Below are 19392 nucleotides of genomic sequence, written 5' to 3'. Positions count from 1 at the left end.
ATATCTGTAGATTTCTTTTCATCTGATATGTTAACCTTTTGGATGCCATATCATAAAGCGAATGGGCCATCCTTGAGAAAGACATCCAACTCCATAATATTCTTCTTCTCATAAAATTCCTTCCTCTTTCCCACTAGAATTGGTCCAGATATACATGCACCTTCCAATTTCTTTAACAAGAATGAATCTTACAATGCGTGATCCCAGTCTTCAAACTTAAAAGTATGAAGTATATGATCTTATTTCACGCTTTTATCACTCTCAGATTTCACAGAGAACTGCACAAGGTAATGAGAGGCATGGATAGAGTCGATAGCCAGAGACTTTTCCCCAGGGCAGGATTGACTGCCACGAGGGGTCATAGTTTTAAGGTGTTAGGAGGAAGGTATAGAGGAGACGTCAGAGGGAGGTTCTTCACTCAGAGAGTTGTGAGTGCATGGAATAGTTTACCAGTGGTAGTTGTGGAAGCGGAGTCATTAGTGACATTTAAGCGACTGTTGGACATGTACATGGACAGCAGTGAATTGAGGGGAATGTAGGTTAGGTTATTTTAGTTTTGGATTAAGATTATTCCACGGCACGACATCGTGGGCCGAAGGGCCTGTACTGTGCTGTACTTTTCTATGTTCTATGTTCTAACTCTTTAAACTTTCTACTTTGCATTTTAATGTCACAGGTCACTGATGAATCATTGAATTCCTGAATGAGTGCATTGCAATTTTCATCCCTTTCTAGTTTTTCACATAGTTTCTTATTATGTTTCAAAGTCAAAACAATACATTTTGATTTTAGTCCTTGAGTGAAAGTCTTCTTAGTTGCTGTTGCAGAGTGATGGGTGAGAGATTTCAGATATAGTGTGACCACAAATTCAACTAGCTGCCACTATAAAGGCAGTGAAAGAGGTCGACAATCCAAATTGACATGCAAAGTTTAAACATATGTTTTTGAACAAGCTTTAAAAATGGAAATTTTTCTTTGAAATTTTTTGCTGGCTGCTTGAGAATTCAAGATAAAGGGGAGTTTACTGAAATACAATTTATAATGATAGTATAACCAAAGTAAGTTGATGTTGAGAACCAGAGAGATTGGTAGGAATTCGAGACAGTATTACTGATGTAAAGTTGAGGGCAAAGCTGTATGCTAAAATAAAGTCAACAAGTTTATGTAACATTTTAAGCAGTACAACCCTCTCAATTAATAGTACAAGCATTGTTTCTTTAACCAGGGAAGCTGCTCCATTATATCTATGAATCAAGACAGTGCCATGTGATAGAAATAAAAGTACTAAGGATAAAATTCAAATTCCAACTACAAGAAAATCTAGATTCATGCTCACATTTTCTCAGATTTCAAAGGGATGCCACAAAACAAAAGCACCTAAGTGCAATTGCTGACTGTTTGCATGTTGCAGTAGTTACCACCTCAACGTGCTGAAGGGAATCTTCCTGAAAATGCCTCAAAGATTTATCACATGCCTTTGCATCTAGAATATACTAATCACAATACTGTCACCAATACACAAGGGACAGTTTTCAGTAAGCAACTAATACGGGTGAGTCTCAGTTTCTATCTCCTCCATTGCTTTTCAATTTCCCTTGCTAATTCAAGTCAGACAAGAGTATAATTGTACCTATTTTGTGTGTGTGTGTGTGTGTGTGTGTGTGTGCGTGCGTGCGCGTGTGTGCGCGTGTGGGGGTGTAATTCTTATCATACTTCAGTTCATGGCTATTGTCAAGAGTGAAATTACCCTATGTCGCTCAAATCACAGAGGAATTAATATAGAAAAATCTGTTTCTAAAACCTACTGAATGGGAGGAGTGAGGGAGAGAGTGAAAGAGAGAGAAAGAGGGAGAGAGAGAGAGAGAAAATCACTACTATGGTGCTGTAGCCCTAACTATGATCTGTATTCACTTGAAGCACATTCTTTTTCCTGGAATTGTCAATGCTTAATTGATTGTTCTGTTCCTCCAGATATGTTGAAACCTTAGGATTTTGTCTGCAGACTACCATTCAGTGCAAATATTGGCATAAATGTTCTTTGCTTTTCTAGTCACGTTGCATCTCATTGCTTTCTGCAGACCACTTGTTAAATGATCATTGCATTGTGAGTTTGTTAGCTTACTGACACTCACCAATTTCTTTTCAAGATAGTGATGCAGAAAACTATTTGAATGTGACAATCTTGAGCTATCTGATGTTATCTACTAAAGCTACCAGGAGAAGTTAACACAAATTTACCATATGTTATTGTCTCCTCATTCAATAAGGCTGATTTTCTATATTCTCTGTTCAAATATTGCCCTGGGTTTAACTGTGCCCTTTCGTAACACCTCACACTGTTGTTGATTACTGCCTGTAAACAATACTGGCAGGGATCAGTTAGCAAAATTAATAAAATAGCAAATCAGCAATGAGTTACCTATCTCCATTTTAATTAAAATCACCGTCATTTGGCAATACAAGGCTTAACACAGTTTATGATGATTGGAAACTGAGTATAATGTATTGTAAAGTATTCATTTTACTTTGTAGTCGTTCATAAATCATTGTTACATTTTCCCCCATATTCTTCCATGTTCCTTTGCTTCTGAATCAAACTGATGGATTCAGTAACCCAGATCAAGCAGCCCCGTGCCAAAAGTGGCAAGCATTTTGATATCTAATCCAAAAGCTGTCATCTCATTTACTATGCATATGATGAAGAAATTTTGGCAAGATTGCAATCAAAGTCCTGACTTCCAGATGTTGCAAGCTGTCAGTGAATGTACAGTCAAACTTCATCTTAGCATAGTTGTACATGCAATCGATTCATGGCTCCTGCCTTTTATCCAGTTCAGTCATTGCTTGACCTGGGTGAAAATGAGCACCAATACAGGTAAAAAAAAAATTCAAGTAAATCAACTTAGAATGAGGAAAATGACACTTGTTGATCTGCCATTCTGATACTGTCTTTATTAGTCTCAACTATTAGCAACTGGAATTTCTGCCCCACAATTTCAAATAATCAATTTTTATATCTCTTCTGTCAAAAAAAAATAATTAGCACCCTCAAAGTTCAACTATTATTTTTACGTTTTATGTTAAGGTAACATTAACAAGGAAAGTTTATTTTCTCACAATTAAGACTTTCTTTAATGGACAGGCATGCTACTAATACAGTGTTATGTTCCTCTAAACCTTACTTAACAAGAAGGGCTGGATTTTGGTAAGGAGATGAAGGTCAGATAGAAGACAGGCAGGTAGCAACATTTATGCAGCAGAGCAGTGTGCTGTTTACCTAACGTGTTGTTATCTCCTCACGATTTTTCCAGAGCCGTTGAGAATGGACATCTACCCAGTGGCAGGAAAGCAATTAGTGAGCTGAAGCAGGAGGTACTTGAGAGGTCATTTTCTCAGAGGCACACAGGCCCCATACTGTGAGTTGTCCAAGTAGATGAGGTGGTAGCCCAGCAGGAACTTCTTAACTGAAGTGACAGCTATTAAATGCTCTGTACAAAAAGGGGACTAGCATACATAAGCTCAGGCACAGCCATTGGCCTGACATAGTGTAAGGACAGTTTTAGGATTGGTGCAGAAGCTAGTGTGTTGTTAGAGGATCAGCTTCTCCAGCATGTCAGAGCAGCAGTGCCGTATCTACTGAGGTAGACTGTCATTCAGTTGAGCACCCAACTCAAGGCCTTATTACTCTTATCATTCAAGGGCTATGCCAGTAGTTGTCAAGCTGAAAGTGACGTTGAACATTTTACAACTTGGCCTGAGAAGTCTTGGAATTGGTTACCCACAGCTGCACATCTCAGGTGACAGACACATTTTCTGAGAGCAGCAGGTATTTGCCAAGTCAGAGAACCTTGGGATTTGCATCAATGGAAGGACATATGATCATACAAATCAGAAGGAGGAATAGGCCATTCAACCCCTCGAGCCTGCTCTGCCATTTAATAAGATTATGGCTGATCAAATAGTAATTCAAAATCCATGTTCCAGGCTGACTGCTGGGAATATTTCAACCCTTTGCTTAAACATATCTATCTATCTATCTCTACTTAAAAATATTCAAGGACTCTGGTCCAGCCACTCTTTCAAGAAAAGCTTCAAAGACTTATGACTCTTTGAAAGAAAATTAGCTTCTTTAAATAGCCATTCCCTGACTTTTCGGTAGTGATACGTAGTTCTTAATTCCCCCACAAGACGAAACATCTGCTATTCGTGGTGAGATAGTCACAGATATACAGCTATTCATTCCACCACCTGGTCTCTGTGGAGGGCTCCTGGCAGGCAAAAGATACCTTATAAAGGAGTGGATGCTGACCCGAGAACTGAGGCACAGAGGCAAAGTCAGCAGAAGGATTTTATTAAACAGGCCAGTCCTCCAGAAGATGCTTGCCTAGTACTTTGAACACTTACAGACTGTCCTTCAGTATGGACCTTATGGGTTTCCCACATCATTGTAATTTGCTGTGATCTATAGAACACAACTATTCAGAGAAGTGTGAACCTAGAGAAGCTCCATCAGGAAATGTGCAATCTTGTTGAAAGATGAGGATTTTGGTGAAGACCAAGCAGAAGGGCATCACGACCACCCAGAGATTGGGAGCATGTGGGGAGGTTGTGGCATAATGGCAACGTTACTGGACTAGTAATGCAAAACTCCAAACTAATGTTTTGAAAGCTTGGGGTCATACCACACTGTGGCACTTAATGAAATTTACATTTGATAAAATCTACAATAAAAGGCTAGCCTATTAGTGGTCATGAAACCACTGTCAATGATCATAAAATAAAACTCCGTCTGTTTCACTCATGTCCTCTAGGGAAGGACATCTGCTATCCTTAGCTGTCTGGCCTACATGTGATTCTATATTCACAGCAATATGGGTGACTTTTAACTGCCCTCTGAAATAACCTAGCTAGCCATTCAGTTAGAATAATTAGCAATGGACAAATGTTGAACCAGACAAATGCCCATAGTTGAAAAATGAAACACAGTGGCCAGGATGACAGGAAATTCCAGGGTGCCCTGATCTGGGAATGCTTCTCCTGAAATGACAGATCATCCAATGGAAGTACTGAATCCATTCATCCAGTTTTATATTTAGCAGCCCCTAACCACAGTCCAACACCAGATTTAGTTCTTCTGGAGCTCAGCAATCAGAATACAGCAAGTCTTCCACAATATACATGATCACTTGACATTCAGACTGTGCACACAATCAAGGCTTATTGAGGTTGCGACTTCATTGAACAAAAGATATGAGACCTGTCAGTTTTCATCATCAGCCTTTTAATTCATATGAAAATACAGGCATTGAATACAATGTTTAGAATCTCTTCACATGTGCAACCCTGAGTGATGCTCCTGGTACAGTACACTTCCCTTTTGAGAGAGCTCCTCCATGTTTCTCCTCTGTTTCTGGAACTGATATAGATGCCGGTTACTCATGAGGTTACAGTGGTGACTGAGATGTCTATGGTATCTTTTCCAGAGGTGGCAATACTTACAGTGGCACTGTGGGAGCTTGCACCAGCCACGATTATGCAGGATAATCCTCAGTAATGGTACTTGAGGATTAGTGTTTATCTCAGAGTAGCAAAGGGGTCAGCTTCAGAAGATGGGATCTCAAGGACAGTGAAACCATCCACATCATCACTTCCTGCCTCAGTCCTTTCATGGTTCATCTGCACAAGCTCACTTATGTGGTATGAGGAACATGCATCCAGGCCTCAACCTCTGCAATGGACAAGTCAATATTTCAAAATGTATTACACACAGTCTGTTCGTGGTAGTTGGCTAGCCAACATTCATTCAGAGGATTGTCGGGTGTGACTATCCACGGGTGAGGATGGGTAGTTGGCACACACATCCTAGATATTCCTCTGCACTGCCCTTATGCTCTGGGCTGTGTTGTCCCTTTAAGACCCTCACGGCTGACAGCTTGCTGTTACATTACTCATTTTGCCAGACACCTCAGAAAGTCCTATTAAACCCCATGCAGCTGCTAACCTCTCTGGCAGCTACTAGTCATGTTTCCATCATCTACCTTTATCTGCCACTTTCCAGAGGGAAAAAAAATCCCCTTGTCATGCACTGCCTTTAAAGACAATGCTCATTTATAGGACATACCATGACAAATAACTAGGTTACTGATTTGATACCATGTTCCTTTGGTGCTGATGCTCTCAGGCTGGCCTTGAAGGCTTTAAAAAGGGTTCACAACATTAAGCTCCCACCTCCTGATCATGTCAGCTGTCCGTAAATGCTTGGATATCATGAAGCAACCCACAATTTGGTTGTCTGCAGCAAAATGCTGACAGGCTTCATGCTCCGAAATGAAACATTGTTAAGAACTGAAAAATAGTCCCAAAATCAGGGTGGAAATGATCGCGACAAAAGTCCACCCAGACTGGATTTACAATAAAGCAATCAATTAATTTGAGCAAGTTTTTGAGATTTAGTGTCATAGAATCATAGACATGTACAGGACAGAAACAGACCACGCAGTGCGACACATCTGTGCCAACCAGATAACCTAAATTAGTCTAATCCCATTTGCCAACATTTGGCCCACATCTCTCCAAACCCTTCGCATTCATGTACCCTTCTGGATGACTTTTAAATGTTGTAATTATCACCACCTCTGCCACACCCTGAAGCAGTTACTTCCAGACATGTACCATCCTCTGCATGAAAAAGTTGCCTTTTAGGCCCCTTTTCAATCTTTCCTCTCTCACCTTAAACCTATGCTGTGTAGAACTAGATTCTCCTACTCTGGGGAAAAGACCTTGACTATTCACCCCATCCATGCCCCTCATGATTTTATAAATCTCTCTAAGATCACCCCTCAGCCTCCAGCACTCCAGAGAAAATAGCCCTAGCCTAATCAGTCTCTCCCTATAGCTCAAACCCTCCAACCCCAGCAACATCCTTGAAAATCTTTTCTGAACCCTTTCAAGTTTAACAACATCCTTCCTATAGCAAAGAGACCAGAACTGAACGCAATATTCCTAACCGATGTCCTGCACGGCTGCAACATGATATCTCAGCTCTTATACTCAATGCACTGACCAATAAAGCATACCAATGCCTTCTTCACTAACCTGTTTACCTGCAACTCCACTTTTAAGAAACTATGAACCTGCACTCCAAGATCCCTTTGATCAGCAACACTCCCCACGGCCTTAATGATATGTGTATAAGTCCTGTCTTCTTTTGCTCTAACAAAATGTAGCACCTCACATTTATCGAGGTTAAACTTCATCTGCCATTCCTCAGCCCATCTGATCAAGATCCCGATGTACGCTGAGGTAACAAGGACAAAATTTGCCCTCAGGTGGCAGTGGTTAATTGGGCAAGGGCCAATTACATCCAAATTAGACAGGAACTGGGGATGTGGATTGGGAGCAGTTATTTGAGGGCAAATCTATGTCTGGCATGTGGGAGGTTTTTAAAGACTATTGATTAAAGTGCAAGATATGCATGTCTCTGCAAAACTAAAGGATGGGATGTCAGGATTCAGGAGCCATGGTTGACAAGGGAAATTGTAAACTTAGTCAAAAAGGAAAAGGAAGCATACAGTAGGTCTATGTAGCTACAAACTGACAAAGCCCTTGAGGAGTACAGAGAAATTAGGAAGGAACTTAAATGCAGAATTAGGAAGGCTAAAACGGGTCAAGAAATATCTTTAGCAAACAGGGTCAATGAGAATCCCAAGGCTTTTTATATATATATATATTAGAAGAAAGAGGATGGCAAGGGAAAGAGTAGGCCCACTCAAGGACAAAGGAGGGAATTTATGCAAGGAGTCACAGGAAGTGGGAGAGATCCTCAATGAGTATTTTGTATTGGTATTCACCAAGAAGAATATGACTAATGTTGAGGTCAGGGATGGGTGTGTGAATATTCAAGAAAATGTCAATAAAGTGAAGGAAGAATCCAAAATTGGGGATCCAAAGTTGCATTATGGTTGACAAGTCCCCAGGGCTAGTTGGGATCTATCCCTGGTTACTGCGAGAGGCAAGGGAAGAAATAGCTGGGGCATTAGCTGATATTGTCACATCGGCCTTGGCAATAGCCGAGGTTCCAGGGTACTGGAGATTAGCCAATATTGTTCGTTTGTTTAGGAAAGGAAGCAGGGATAATCCAGGAAATTATAAACCAGTACAGATGCAGGGGCTAGGCCCAAAACGTCAGCTTTTGTGCTCCTGAGATGCTACTGGGCCTGCTGTGTTCATCCAGCCTCACATTTTATTAGAGATAATTCCTCTACATTGGGGAAACCAAGCGGAGGCTTGGGGACCGCTTTGCAGAACACCTCCGCTCGGTTCGCAATAAACAACTGCTCCTCCCAGTCGCTAACCACTTCCACTCCCCCTCCCATTCTTTAGATGACATGTCCATCATGGGCCTCCTGCACTGCCACAATGATGCCACCCGAAGGTTGCAGGAACAGCAACTCATATTCCGCTTGGGAACCCTGCAGCCCAATGGTATCAATGTGGACTTCACCAGCTTCAAAATCTCCCCTTCCCCCACCGCATACCAAAACCAGCCCAGTTCGTCCCCTCCCCCCACTGCACCACACAACCAGCCCAGCTCTTCCCCTCCACCCACTGCATCCCAAAACCAGTCCAGCCTGTCTCTGCCTCCCTAACCTGTTCTTCCTCTCACCCATCCCTTCCTCCCACCCCAAGCCGCACCTCCATCTCCTACCTACTAACCTCATCCCACCTCCTTGACCTGTCCGTCTTCCCTGGACTGACCTATCCCCTCCCTACCTCCCCACCTATACTCTCCTCTCCACCTATCTTCTTTTCTCTCCATCTTCACTCCGCCTCCCTCTCTCTCCCTATTTATTCCAGAACCCTCACCCCATTCCCCTCTCTGACGAACATAACATCAGCTTTTGTGCTCCTGAGATGCTGCTGGGCCTGCTGTGTTCATCCAGCCTCACATTTTATTATCTTGGATTCTCCAGCATCTGCAGTTCCCATTATCACTTAATATCTGTGATGGGGAAGCTCTTGAAGAAGATAGTGAAGCACAACATATATGCACTTTTGCAAGAAAATGGACTAGTTAGTGACAGGCAGCATGGATTTTTATGGGGAAGGTCATGTCTTACCAAGATAACAAAGTGTGGAGCTGGATGAACACAGCAGGCCAAGCAGTATCTTAGGAGCACAAAAGCTGACGTTTCGGGCCTAGACCCTTCATCAGAAAAGGGGGATGGGGAGAGGATTCTGAAATAAATAGGGAGAGAGGGGGAGGCGGACCGAAGATGGAGAGAAAAGAAGATAGGTGGAGAGGAGAGTATGGAGCGGGGGGGGAGGTAGGGACGGGATAGATCAGTCCGGGGAGGACAGACACGTCAAGGGGGCAGGATGACCTGAGTGTTTTGAAGAGGTGACAAAGATAATTGATGAGGGAAGGGCTATGGATGTAGCTGATATGGACTTTAGTAAAGAATTTGATAAAGTCCCACATGGCAGATTGGTATAAAAACCAAAATCACATGTGATTGGGGGTGGACTGGCTAGATGGATACGAAACTGGCTCGGTCATAGAAGACACAGGGTAGTGGCAGAAGGATGTTTTCCAGAATGGGGACCAGTGACTGGTGGTGTTCCGCAGGGATCAGTCTTAGGTCCTCTGTTGTTTGCAGTATAAGTAAATGATCTGGAGGAAAATGTAGGTGGTCTGATTAGTGAGTTCGCAGATGACACAAAGATTGGTGGAGCTGCTGATAGTGCCAATGCTTGTGAAAGGATGCTGCAGAATATAGAAAGATTGGTGACTTGGGCACAGAAATGGCAGGTGGAGTTTAATCCAGACAAAGGTGACGTGATGCATTTTGGAGGATCAAATTTAGGTGTTAATTATACTGTAAATAGAACATTAACAAACAGAGGTATTGGGGCATGCAGGTCCACAGTTTCCTAAAAGTGGTAACACAGGTGGCCAAACGGATTAAGAAGGCATGTGGCATGCTTGCCTTCATTGACGGGGGCATGGAGTACAAGTGTTGGAGAACCATGTTGCAGCTATGTAAAAGCCTTGTCAGTCCACATTTGGAGTATAGTGTGCAGTTTTGGTTGCCCCACTACCAGACAGGCATGAAAGCTTTGGAGAGGGTACAGAGAGGGTTCACGAGGATGTCGCCTGGTCTCAAGGGCATTGGTTGTGAGAAAAGGTTAAAAAGACTAGGATTACTTTCACTGGAAAAATGGCGGCTGAGAGGTCTACAAAATTTTGAGAGGCATAGATAGGGTGGGTAGTTCGAGGCTTTTTCCCAGGGTTTAAGTTTCAATTACAAGGGGGCACTGATTTACTATGAGAGGGGAAGGTTTAAGGCAGATGGTTTTTCACACAGACGGTGGCAGGAGTCTGGAATGCACTGCCAGAAGAGTGAGTGGGAGCAGGCACATTGGCAATATTTAAGAGGCATCTAGACGGTAACATAAATAGGGAAGGGATGGAAGGATATGGGCCAAAAAACGGCACAGGGTTTGTTTTTATGGTTTAGTTAGGGCATGATGATTGGCACAGGCTTGGAGGGCTGAAGGGCCTATTCCTGTGCTGAACTTCTCTTTTGTGTATAACCTTTTCTGCTGTTCCCTATACCAACAATTTTGGAGTCATCTGAAAACTTATTAACCATACCTCCCTTTTAACATCCAAATTAAATAGATGACAAAAAGCAGTGAATCCAGCACCAATCCCTGCAGCACACCGCTGGACACGGGCTTACAGTCCAAAATGCATCTCTCCTCCACCACCCTCTGTCTCCTACCTTCTGGCCAATTTTATATCCAAACATCTAGTTCTCTCTCTGTTCATTTGATCTAACTTTACTAACCCATCTCCCATATGGAGCTTTGTTGAATGCCCCACTGAAGTCCATGTCGGCAATGTCTATTGCTCTGCCTTCATCAATCCTTTTTGTCAGTTCTTCAAAAAACACAATCAAGTTAGTAAGATATGATTTCCCAAGCACAAAGCCATGTTGACTATCCCTAAATCAGTCCCTGGCTTTCCAAATATAAGTAAATCCTGTCCCTCAAAATGCCCCCCAACAACCTAGCCACCACTGATGTCAGGTTCACCGGTCTATAGTTCCCTGGCTTTTCCGTACCACCTTTGTTAAACAGTGGCATCACGTTAGCCAACCTCCAGTCTTCTGCCACCTCATCCATAGGTATCAATGACGCAAATATCTCAGCAAGGGGCCCAGCAATCACTTCCCTCACTTCCTATAAAGTTCTAGGGTCCATCTGATCAGGTCTCGAGGATTTATTCACTTTTATGTGTTTTAAGATGTTCAACGCCTCCTCCTCTGTCAGATGGACACTTTTAAGGTATCACTATTTATTTTCCCAAGCTCTCTAGCTTCCAATTGCCTTCAAACTTCTTAATTCAATTTTGGATTTTAAAAATCACAAGCACATATTGTCAGAATATGTAGTCACTGATTCCATCAATACAGTTGACTGAATGTTTTTACAGCATTGTTTAGATGAAAGGTGCATTGTATATACTCATACTTCATAAGTTTGCACAAATATAATAAAAACTGATTTTTGGAGCAGTGCAGAAGCCTTCAGCTTTTAAGTTTAATAAAGCCATCAAAAAACACTCATTCAGCTGATGAATATAATGGTGTAATAGGAACTTCGGAACCAAGTGCAGATGCATAGCACACAACTTTCCAAGCTTTCTCCACCATTCCAGATTGTGGTTGATCTACCTCAACACCATATTCCTGTGCAATCCACATGTTCTTTGGTTTCTTTTCTATCTAGAAATTCTTTAACATCTAGAAATCTATCAATCTTTGCCTTGAACATACTCAATGACTGAGTTTCAACAGGGCTACAGAAATCTAAAAATTCACCACTCTGAGGGAAGAAATCGCTCCTCATCTCAGTGCTAAATGATGTACCAATATTCTGAGGTTGTGTGCTCCAATTCCTAGCTCCCCACTCCCAATCAGTAAAAACATCCCGCCTAGACCTGTAAAATGTCTTATGTCTTAATTAGATCAGCTCTCATTCTTACAGATTCCAAAGACTACTAGCCCAGTCTTCCTCAATCTATCCCCGCAGGACAATCCTGCCGTCACAGAGATCAGTCTGGTGAATCTTGGTTGCACTCCCTGTCTGTCAAGTATGGCTTTTTATGTCAAGAAGACAAACATGGTATACAATACTTATATGTGGTCTCACCAAGGCTGCAGCATTACCACTGTAGTCAAATCCCCTTGCAAGATAGCACTGGGTACCTAATTGCTTGCTGCAGCTACATGTTTGTTTTGAAGGGTCTAGGCCCGAAATGTCAGCTTTTGTACTCCTGAGATGCTGCTTGGCCTGCCGTGTTCATCCAGCTCCACACTTGGTTATCTTAGGTGCACTGAACAGACATTTTCCTTCAGCATAGAACGTACAATAACATTCCCAAAACTTAAACTGTGAATCAGGAAGTGAAAAGCGGAGTGGAGCTTAAAATAATCACAAATTCAACGAAAGGTACTGAGAAATTATTAGAATGAAAAACTGACAAGACCCCAGGACCTAATGGATTTCATTTTAAGTTCAGTGATTACTAAGATAGTAGGAGCATTGGTTTTATTTTTCTAAAATTCCCTCAATGCTGCAAAGAACTCATCAGTTTGGAAAATATTAGAAGTAACATTTCTATTCAAGAAAGAAACCCCTCCCACCTCAAGCCACACCCCCAATTCTTCCCTACTAACCTCATCCCACCCCCCTTGACCTGTCGCATCCTCCACAGCCTGATCTATCCTCTCCCTACCTCTCCACCCATACTCTCCTCTACTGGGTCCATCCCCGCCTCTTTAACTTGTCTGTCTCCTCTCCACCTATCTTCTCCTCTTTCCATCTTCGATCCGCCTCCTCCTCTCTCCCTATTTATTTCAGAACCCTCTCCCCCTCCCCCTTTTCTGATGAAGGGTCTAGGCCTGAAACGTCAGCTTTTGTGCTCCTGAGATGCTGCTTGGCCTGCTGTGTTCATCCAGGTCCACACTTTGTTATCTTGGATTCTCCAGCATCTGCAGTTCCCATTATCTCTAAAACTATGGACTAGTTAGCCAAACATTTATCTCAGAAAATTTCTAGAATCTATTATTATGGTGACTACAGATGGGTACTTCGAAGATTTTAATGCAATCAGGCACAGTTAATATGTTTTGTGAAAGGTACATCATGTTTGCCTAATTCATCAATATTTTTCTTTTGAGAAATTAATAAGCAACGAGCATAAAGGGTAACCTGTGGATGTGGTGTGGTTGGATTTCCAGAAGACATTTAATAAGGTGCCACATTAAAGATTACTACACAAGATAAGTGCTCTTCGTATAAAGAGTAACATATTGAAGTGCGTAGAGGATTCCTTAACAAACAGAACAGAATATAGATAGATGGAAACATATAACAAAGAACTCCAGATGTTGGAAATCTGAAATAAAACTAGAAACTGCTTAAAAATCTCAACAGGTCTGGCAGCATCTGTGGAGGGCAAGCAGAGTTAATGTTTTACGTCCAGAGATCCTTCTTCAAAAGAGTTCTGATGAAGGGTCACTGGACCCAAAACATGAAATCTGCTTTAGCTCTCGAGATATTGCCTGATTTGCTGAGTTTCTCCAGAAATTTCTGGGATTTTTGGATCTAAACAAATGAAACATTTTTGGATTGGCAAGATGCAATGAGTTGACTGCCACAATAATCAGTTCTGGGACCTTAATTATTTTCAATCTGTATCAACTACTTGAATGAAGGGACCAAATGTATTGTTGCAAAACTTGCTAAAACCACAGGGACTGGTAGTAGAAAGTTGAAAATAGAACATAGGAATCTACAAAGGGATACAGTTTAGTTAGGTGAGTGAGGACGAATGTGGAGATGTGGAAAGTGTGAACATGTTCACTTTGGCACGAAGGATAAAAGAGGCTATCTTATTGAAACATACAAGATCAAAAGGAAAATTGACCTGGTGGAAACTGAGAGGATGCTTCCCCAAGAGGGAATCTAGACCTAGGAGACGTAGTTTAAAAATAAATTGACTTCCATTTAAGGCAAAAAATATGGAGATTTATTTTTTTCCCAGAATGCATTAGTGGAATTCTCTTCACCAGACAGGGGTGGAGGCTGGGGCTTTTAACACTTGAACATTTTGAATATTTTCAAGGTTGAGTTAGATACAGCCTGGACTGACAAGGAAGTCAATGGGTAAAGACGGTAGTCAAGAAAGTACAGGACAATCAATCAGATCTGTTTGATCTTATCTGATGGAGGAACATCTGAATGAGGCTGAATGCCCCACCCTTGCTTCTATTTCTCATTTTCTGAAGATACTTCTAAATGACATTCCTTGAGCAAGTATTTGATCATCTTCTCTGATAGCTCCTTACTTGGCTTTGCTTCAAGTTTGGTTGGATAAAAGTCCATTTCAGCGTTTTTACCAGGTTCAAGGCCCTATTGAAATGCATGGTCTTGCTGAATTAAAATACAAAATCCTACTATGCTATGATAGAAGTGATTGGTTGCTATAATTATCCAATCTCTAACAATTTGCCAGGAAGCACAGCACATAAATCTTGAAACTGCTTCTGGGCAGTGCCTGACTGAAGAAGCTGCATTGAAAGCAGTCTCCTAGAGCTTTTGGTCAAGGACTTCTTCCGTTAAATTGCTTACTTCGAATTTGCTGTAGAGCAAATTCATTCCCCTTTGTAATGGAGCAAAACACAGAGTTTAACTTCAAAGTAAGTTTAGTTAAGAGTCATTGCAATTAAACTACCTGTCATCAAACTAAGACTGTTCTTTGATGTATATGTCAGTTGGGTATGCGATTTATTTTGGCGACGGAGGCAGGAGGACGGGGATAATCGAACATATTAAACTTGTGTTAAAAGCAGTCACAATACCTGAAAGCTCTAAAACATCAAAAATAATTTCCGAATGAAAATTTGTTCCTCTATTCCACACACTATCAGCAATTCGCAAACCAAGAGGTGAAATGGAATTTCATTGACAGGCACCGTGTAAGCAGGCTCACTGTCATAGAAACTTCTGGCTCTCATTGCCATCGTCTAGTTTCAGTGAGCCCTCGCTTCATGTCCAAATTCCTTTGAGCAAATAATCCACTGGGGATAAATATCACTTTAAATCGCATTAAGAGATAATGATGACAGTTGTACTTCAAAATATTGTGAAAATGCAAATATAGCGGTGCCAAATCAGCTCAAACTATGTTCACGATCAGTGGATGCCTGAAGCGGCACAAGCGCCAATTTCACTTGGTCTCAGTTGACCCGCGACTCTCAAGCGAGCATTTTTTTAAGGAATTTCGAGCTACTTTCAGATTGAACCTCTCGTTTAACTTTAACGGCCTTTTGCAAGGCGCATTAATGTTTGTGGTTAAAAGGTTCGGGATTGTAAAGGGGCGGAGAATGGGAGCGGGAAGAGGGGTGGCATCAATTTTCTCACAAAGCGAAAATTCATTTCTTTGGAGATGCCGAAACTGACTCCTGGGGCGCTTTGCAATCTGGCGAGTGCGTCAACGTGAAAATGAATCAGTTGTGTTGATCAGAATACGTTACATTACAGGGGGAAATACAATTCCATTGCAGCGAGGGGAAAGCACCAGTCTGGGTAAACATGCGAACTTAGAGAGCGAACATCATTGTCCGGCACCTTGGCAGAAACCTAATAATGCAATTATGAACCGAGTTTGGTCCCTATCCAGGACTGATCCCACCCTCGGCAGCTTGCTGCAGGACATTGAGACACTGACATGCATCACACAGAGACTAGGACTCTGCTGCTAATGGTTTCAACCGAGTTGACGTCATGTGAAGGAACCCATTCATATCTGGAAAATATAGCAATAGTAAACAGTCTGCCAAAGCGTGCAAGTTCAACATTAGCCGTGTTATTACGACAGGATCAAACGAGCCACCCTGCTATCAAATTCAGCATCTACCGTCTCCACAAACCCTGGACCTGGCATTCCCTCTTCTTCCAGGAGATAAACAACGCGCTCTTATTTTACAAATGCAGAGGAAGGACATGTCATGATCCCCAAAAGGTTTCCCGCTGAGCCTCTCGGACAGAATTTAACAGCATCTTCACTTAGACAGACGCGTCCGAGTTCTCCTGTGGGACAGTCATCTGTGAGCTGTCCCCATACAGGAGTGTCTCTTCTCACTGTCTCTCGCTCCGCGTATAAAGGGGAGCTCACTTCGAGAACACTTTCTAAAAAGGTTCTCTTTTGTTTCAATTTCCAAAAACTGCTAACATGCACCAACATGAATGTCACTACCACCCCCACCCAACCCACGACCCCCGCCCCCAGCCCAACCCCGGTGCGGAACAAGCAATCAGATCAAACACCTACTTACGTTCTTATATCAGAGAGAAATAGGCAGCCTCGCAAACATGAATATAGTATTTAATACAGTGAAAGGCGTGTTACAGTAACCACCTTGGTTATACGAGTTAGAAAATTTGGGGATTAGTACAGCTGGGGCCGACAACTGACAGAATCTTGCTCCGAAATGACCCGTGAGTTCGGACAGCCAGGCGGTGCTCACCTGAACTCGGGCTGGAAATCCGGCTTCAGCCCATAGAAGGAGGTGGAGAGGGTCAGCAGCCACAGCGGGCTGTACTTGCCGTGTTCACATTCCAGGTAGGGCGCCGACCACTTGATGTGAGTTTTATCCACCAGATACCTCGTGCCTCTCCTCCTGGGGCTGGCCCTCAGGTCGTCTCTCAGCAGTTTCCTGTGAAGGGAAGCCTCGGCAGAAGGCTGATACTTCAGGCGGTGAAACCACTCCGTCTCGATGGTGTGGTTTGCCAGGTGGCGAGCGCTGGCCGAGAGATCCTGGAGGAAGATTTGGTTGTCTATCCGGGTGGCCTGGAGGAAGAGCTGAGGAGGGGATGTGAACGGCTGAACATCGAAAGTCACCACCGCTCGATGGACTTTGGGATCAGCCTCCAGAATACTCCTGACCAGGGCGTGATACCACTCGATGTCTTCCTTGACGGTCAGCTCCCGAAGCCCGTTCGTCTGTAAGATCATGTTTAAGAAATTGCTGGCATGGACGACAGTGTCCATGGCACTGTGGAGTGACGGGTGGATGTGCATCGGGTGAGAGGCCTCTTTCAGGTTTGACAATTGGTACCTCTTCGTGCAGTTAGCGTAGCCAAGCTTTGAGGGATCCCCGGTGTGGAGGAAAGCCCAGACCGGAACGGGCAGGCTCTCGTGATGGGATGAATGCGAGCTGCCCCCACCGCCACCGGTGTCGGCTGCGTCCGGGAACTGGTGTCTCTCGTAGACGGGTCGCTGCTCCTCATAGGTGTCCACTTTCTCCATCTCTGGCGCCGTGCGTCTGCCCCCCAAGCCGGGGATCGAACCAGCCATGACTCCGAGCTGGAGGATTAGAGGCAGCCAGAAACCTGCCATCTCGCCTGCCGAGCCCCCGGGCTTACCCCAGACCTTCACTTCCCCCACCACCAAACGCCGAGCCCTTTCAAGTCAGGCTGTGGCAGCAAAGACAGGAACGTGGAAGCGGGGCGCCAGGAATCAGGTCATCTCGACATCGCCTAAGACAGTCCCAGGGAAACCCATCGCGGCGGTGCTGAGATGTCAGCCCCCGGGGTGAATCTCTCTCTCTGTCTCTGGATCCGCAGCCCCGGCTCACTCACTGATCTGCTGTTTCTCCTCTCACTTCCCCATGCCAGTCGACTGCACAGCCGCCGCTCTCGCCAAGCGTCTCCTTCAGCCTCGCAGTATCTCCGCCACCGACAGCGACTCGGGCCAGAAGTGCTCTCCGTCCGGGTGACTTTCCCCCGTTCCCATCGCCCGCCGGAGGATCTCTCGCAGCCACTTTTGCAGCAGGGGAAGGGAAGTGAGTGCAGCCAGCGAGCGGCGAGGACACTGTGGGTGAATGGGTGGTCTGGGGGCGGGCAGGGTGTGGGGGTGTTATCACCAGGACGCGGTATCCAGCGTACACTTTCCCCGCCCTGTGTGCAATGCCCAGTGAGTCTGCCCGGACGCCGCCGGCCCAGACACGGAGCCCCGCCCCTCCCCTCCTCGCCCCGCACCACCCGATTGGAAACGCCCCCGCCCCGCCTAGTTCTCCGATTGGTTGTTTCCCACACGGCCCGACGCGTCATCGGCGCACTGCCGATGTTTAAATGGTGCGAGAGCCTGTCAATCATGGAGTGTGGCGGGGCGTCCGTCACCCATTGGACAAAGGTGTGTGCGGGGGCGAGGCTCAACGCTAAGGGGGCGGAGACTGATGCAGCCGGGCTGCCCTAAGTGGGCGGGGCGCGGGGGTTTCCGCCCGCAGGTGTGGGGCCTTGAGCGTAGTGGGCGGGCCTGGGTTGGATGGGCGTGGCTTGTCACGGTGGGCGTAACCAATGACGGTGGTGGGGCGGGGTTTGGCGGAGGAAGTGTGGTGCCCTCTTGTCGTTATCCTTACTCCACCCGGCACATTGAGGCCGAGTCTCGTTTAAGCGAATTGGGGTGGGGGTCGAGGGCGTGTGGGGCTGACAGGCGGAAAGCCCCCGGGACACGGATCTCTCTGGGCCGACTCCCTGAATTCCCTTCGTCTGCAACCTCCTGTGCGCTGTGTGCGACGCTACTTTCAGCTTCCATTTCAGCTTCAACTCATAATAAGATGCCAGACCCTGCAGTGTCCTATTTGACCAATTATTTTATCGCCCCGAAACAGTTTAAGCACGATGTTGCTCTTTTTTTCCTTTCAAAAAAATGCACAAATGAGCTGCGATACGAGAGGCAACTCTCGGTTGGTGCTGAAAGAACAGCGCCTCGACTGTGATCCGTAGCATTCAACAGTGACTGACCTCGGAGGCTCGCGTTGTGGCAAGTCTCCTGAATGCGGACATTCTTCGCAAAACCCGTCGCTGTTCATTTCTTATCGCAGCAAACTGTGCAGCCCTGAAAGATGGAAAATGTCGACTATAGGCAATCATTCAAATTTAACATGTTGCGCAAGAAATACAACTTTCTCTTACTCCGTGATAAGAAATCAGTCATGACATTGTGTTTTAGCTAAACAATAACCTGAGTTTTATAAATCATCTTCGAACGCTAAGCGACGATCATTAAGCAGTAGTCACAGGAATACGATGATTTGAGACTATTAAGCAGCACACTTTGCTCAAGTAGGTTTAAGTACGAACTTGTGGATATAATACTACATACTGTAAAGGTTCATCATTCAAACCAGGGATAGTAGGAACTGCAGATGCTGGAGAATCTGAGATAACAAGGTGTAGAGCTGGATGAACACAGCAGGCCGAGCAGCATCAGAGGACCAAGAAAGCTGACGTTTTGGGCCTCGACCCTTCCTCAGA

At 44.3% G+C, this 19392-nt stretch overlaps 1 protein-coding gene across 1 annotated transcript in view; it reads right to left on the bottom strand.

The window, feature by feature from the left end:
- The window catches only part of gpr158a (G protein-coupled receptor 158a), a 568943-nt gene extending 550861 nt beyond the window's left edge, over positions 1-18082 (bottom strand). The window contains exon 1 of the mRNA XM_059638942.1: positions 16602-18082. Coding sequence (XP_059494925.1) covers positions 16602-17473 — 872 coding nt within the window. The 5' untranslated portion in view covers positions 17474-18082. The remainder of the gene's footprint in view (positions 1-16601) is intronic.
- Positions 18083-19392: the final 1310 nt, after the last annotated feature.

The sequence above is a fragment of the Stegostoma tigrinum genome, chromosome 2 (assembly GCF_030684315.1).
Source record: "Stegostoma tigrinum isolate sSteTig4 chromosome 2, sSteTig4.hap1, whole genome shotgun sequence".
NCBI lineage: Eukaryota > Metazoa > Chordata > Chondrichthyes > Orectolobiformes > Stegostomatidae > Stegostoma > Stegostoma tigrinum.
The sequence above is the reverse complement of the archived record's forward strand: the minus strand, read 5'-3'. Positions and strand labels throughout refer to the sequence as shown.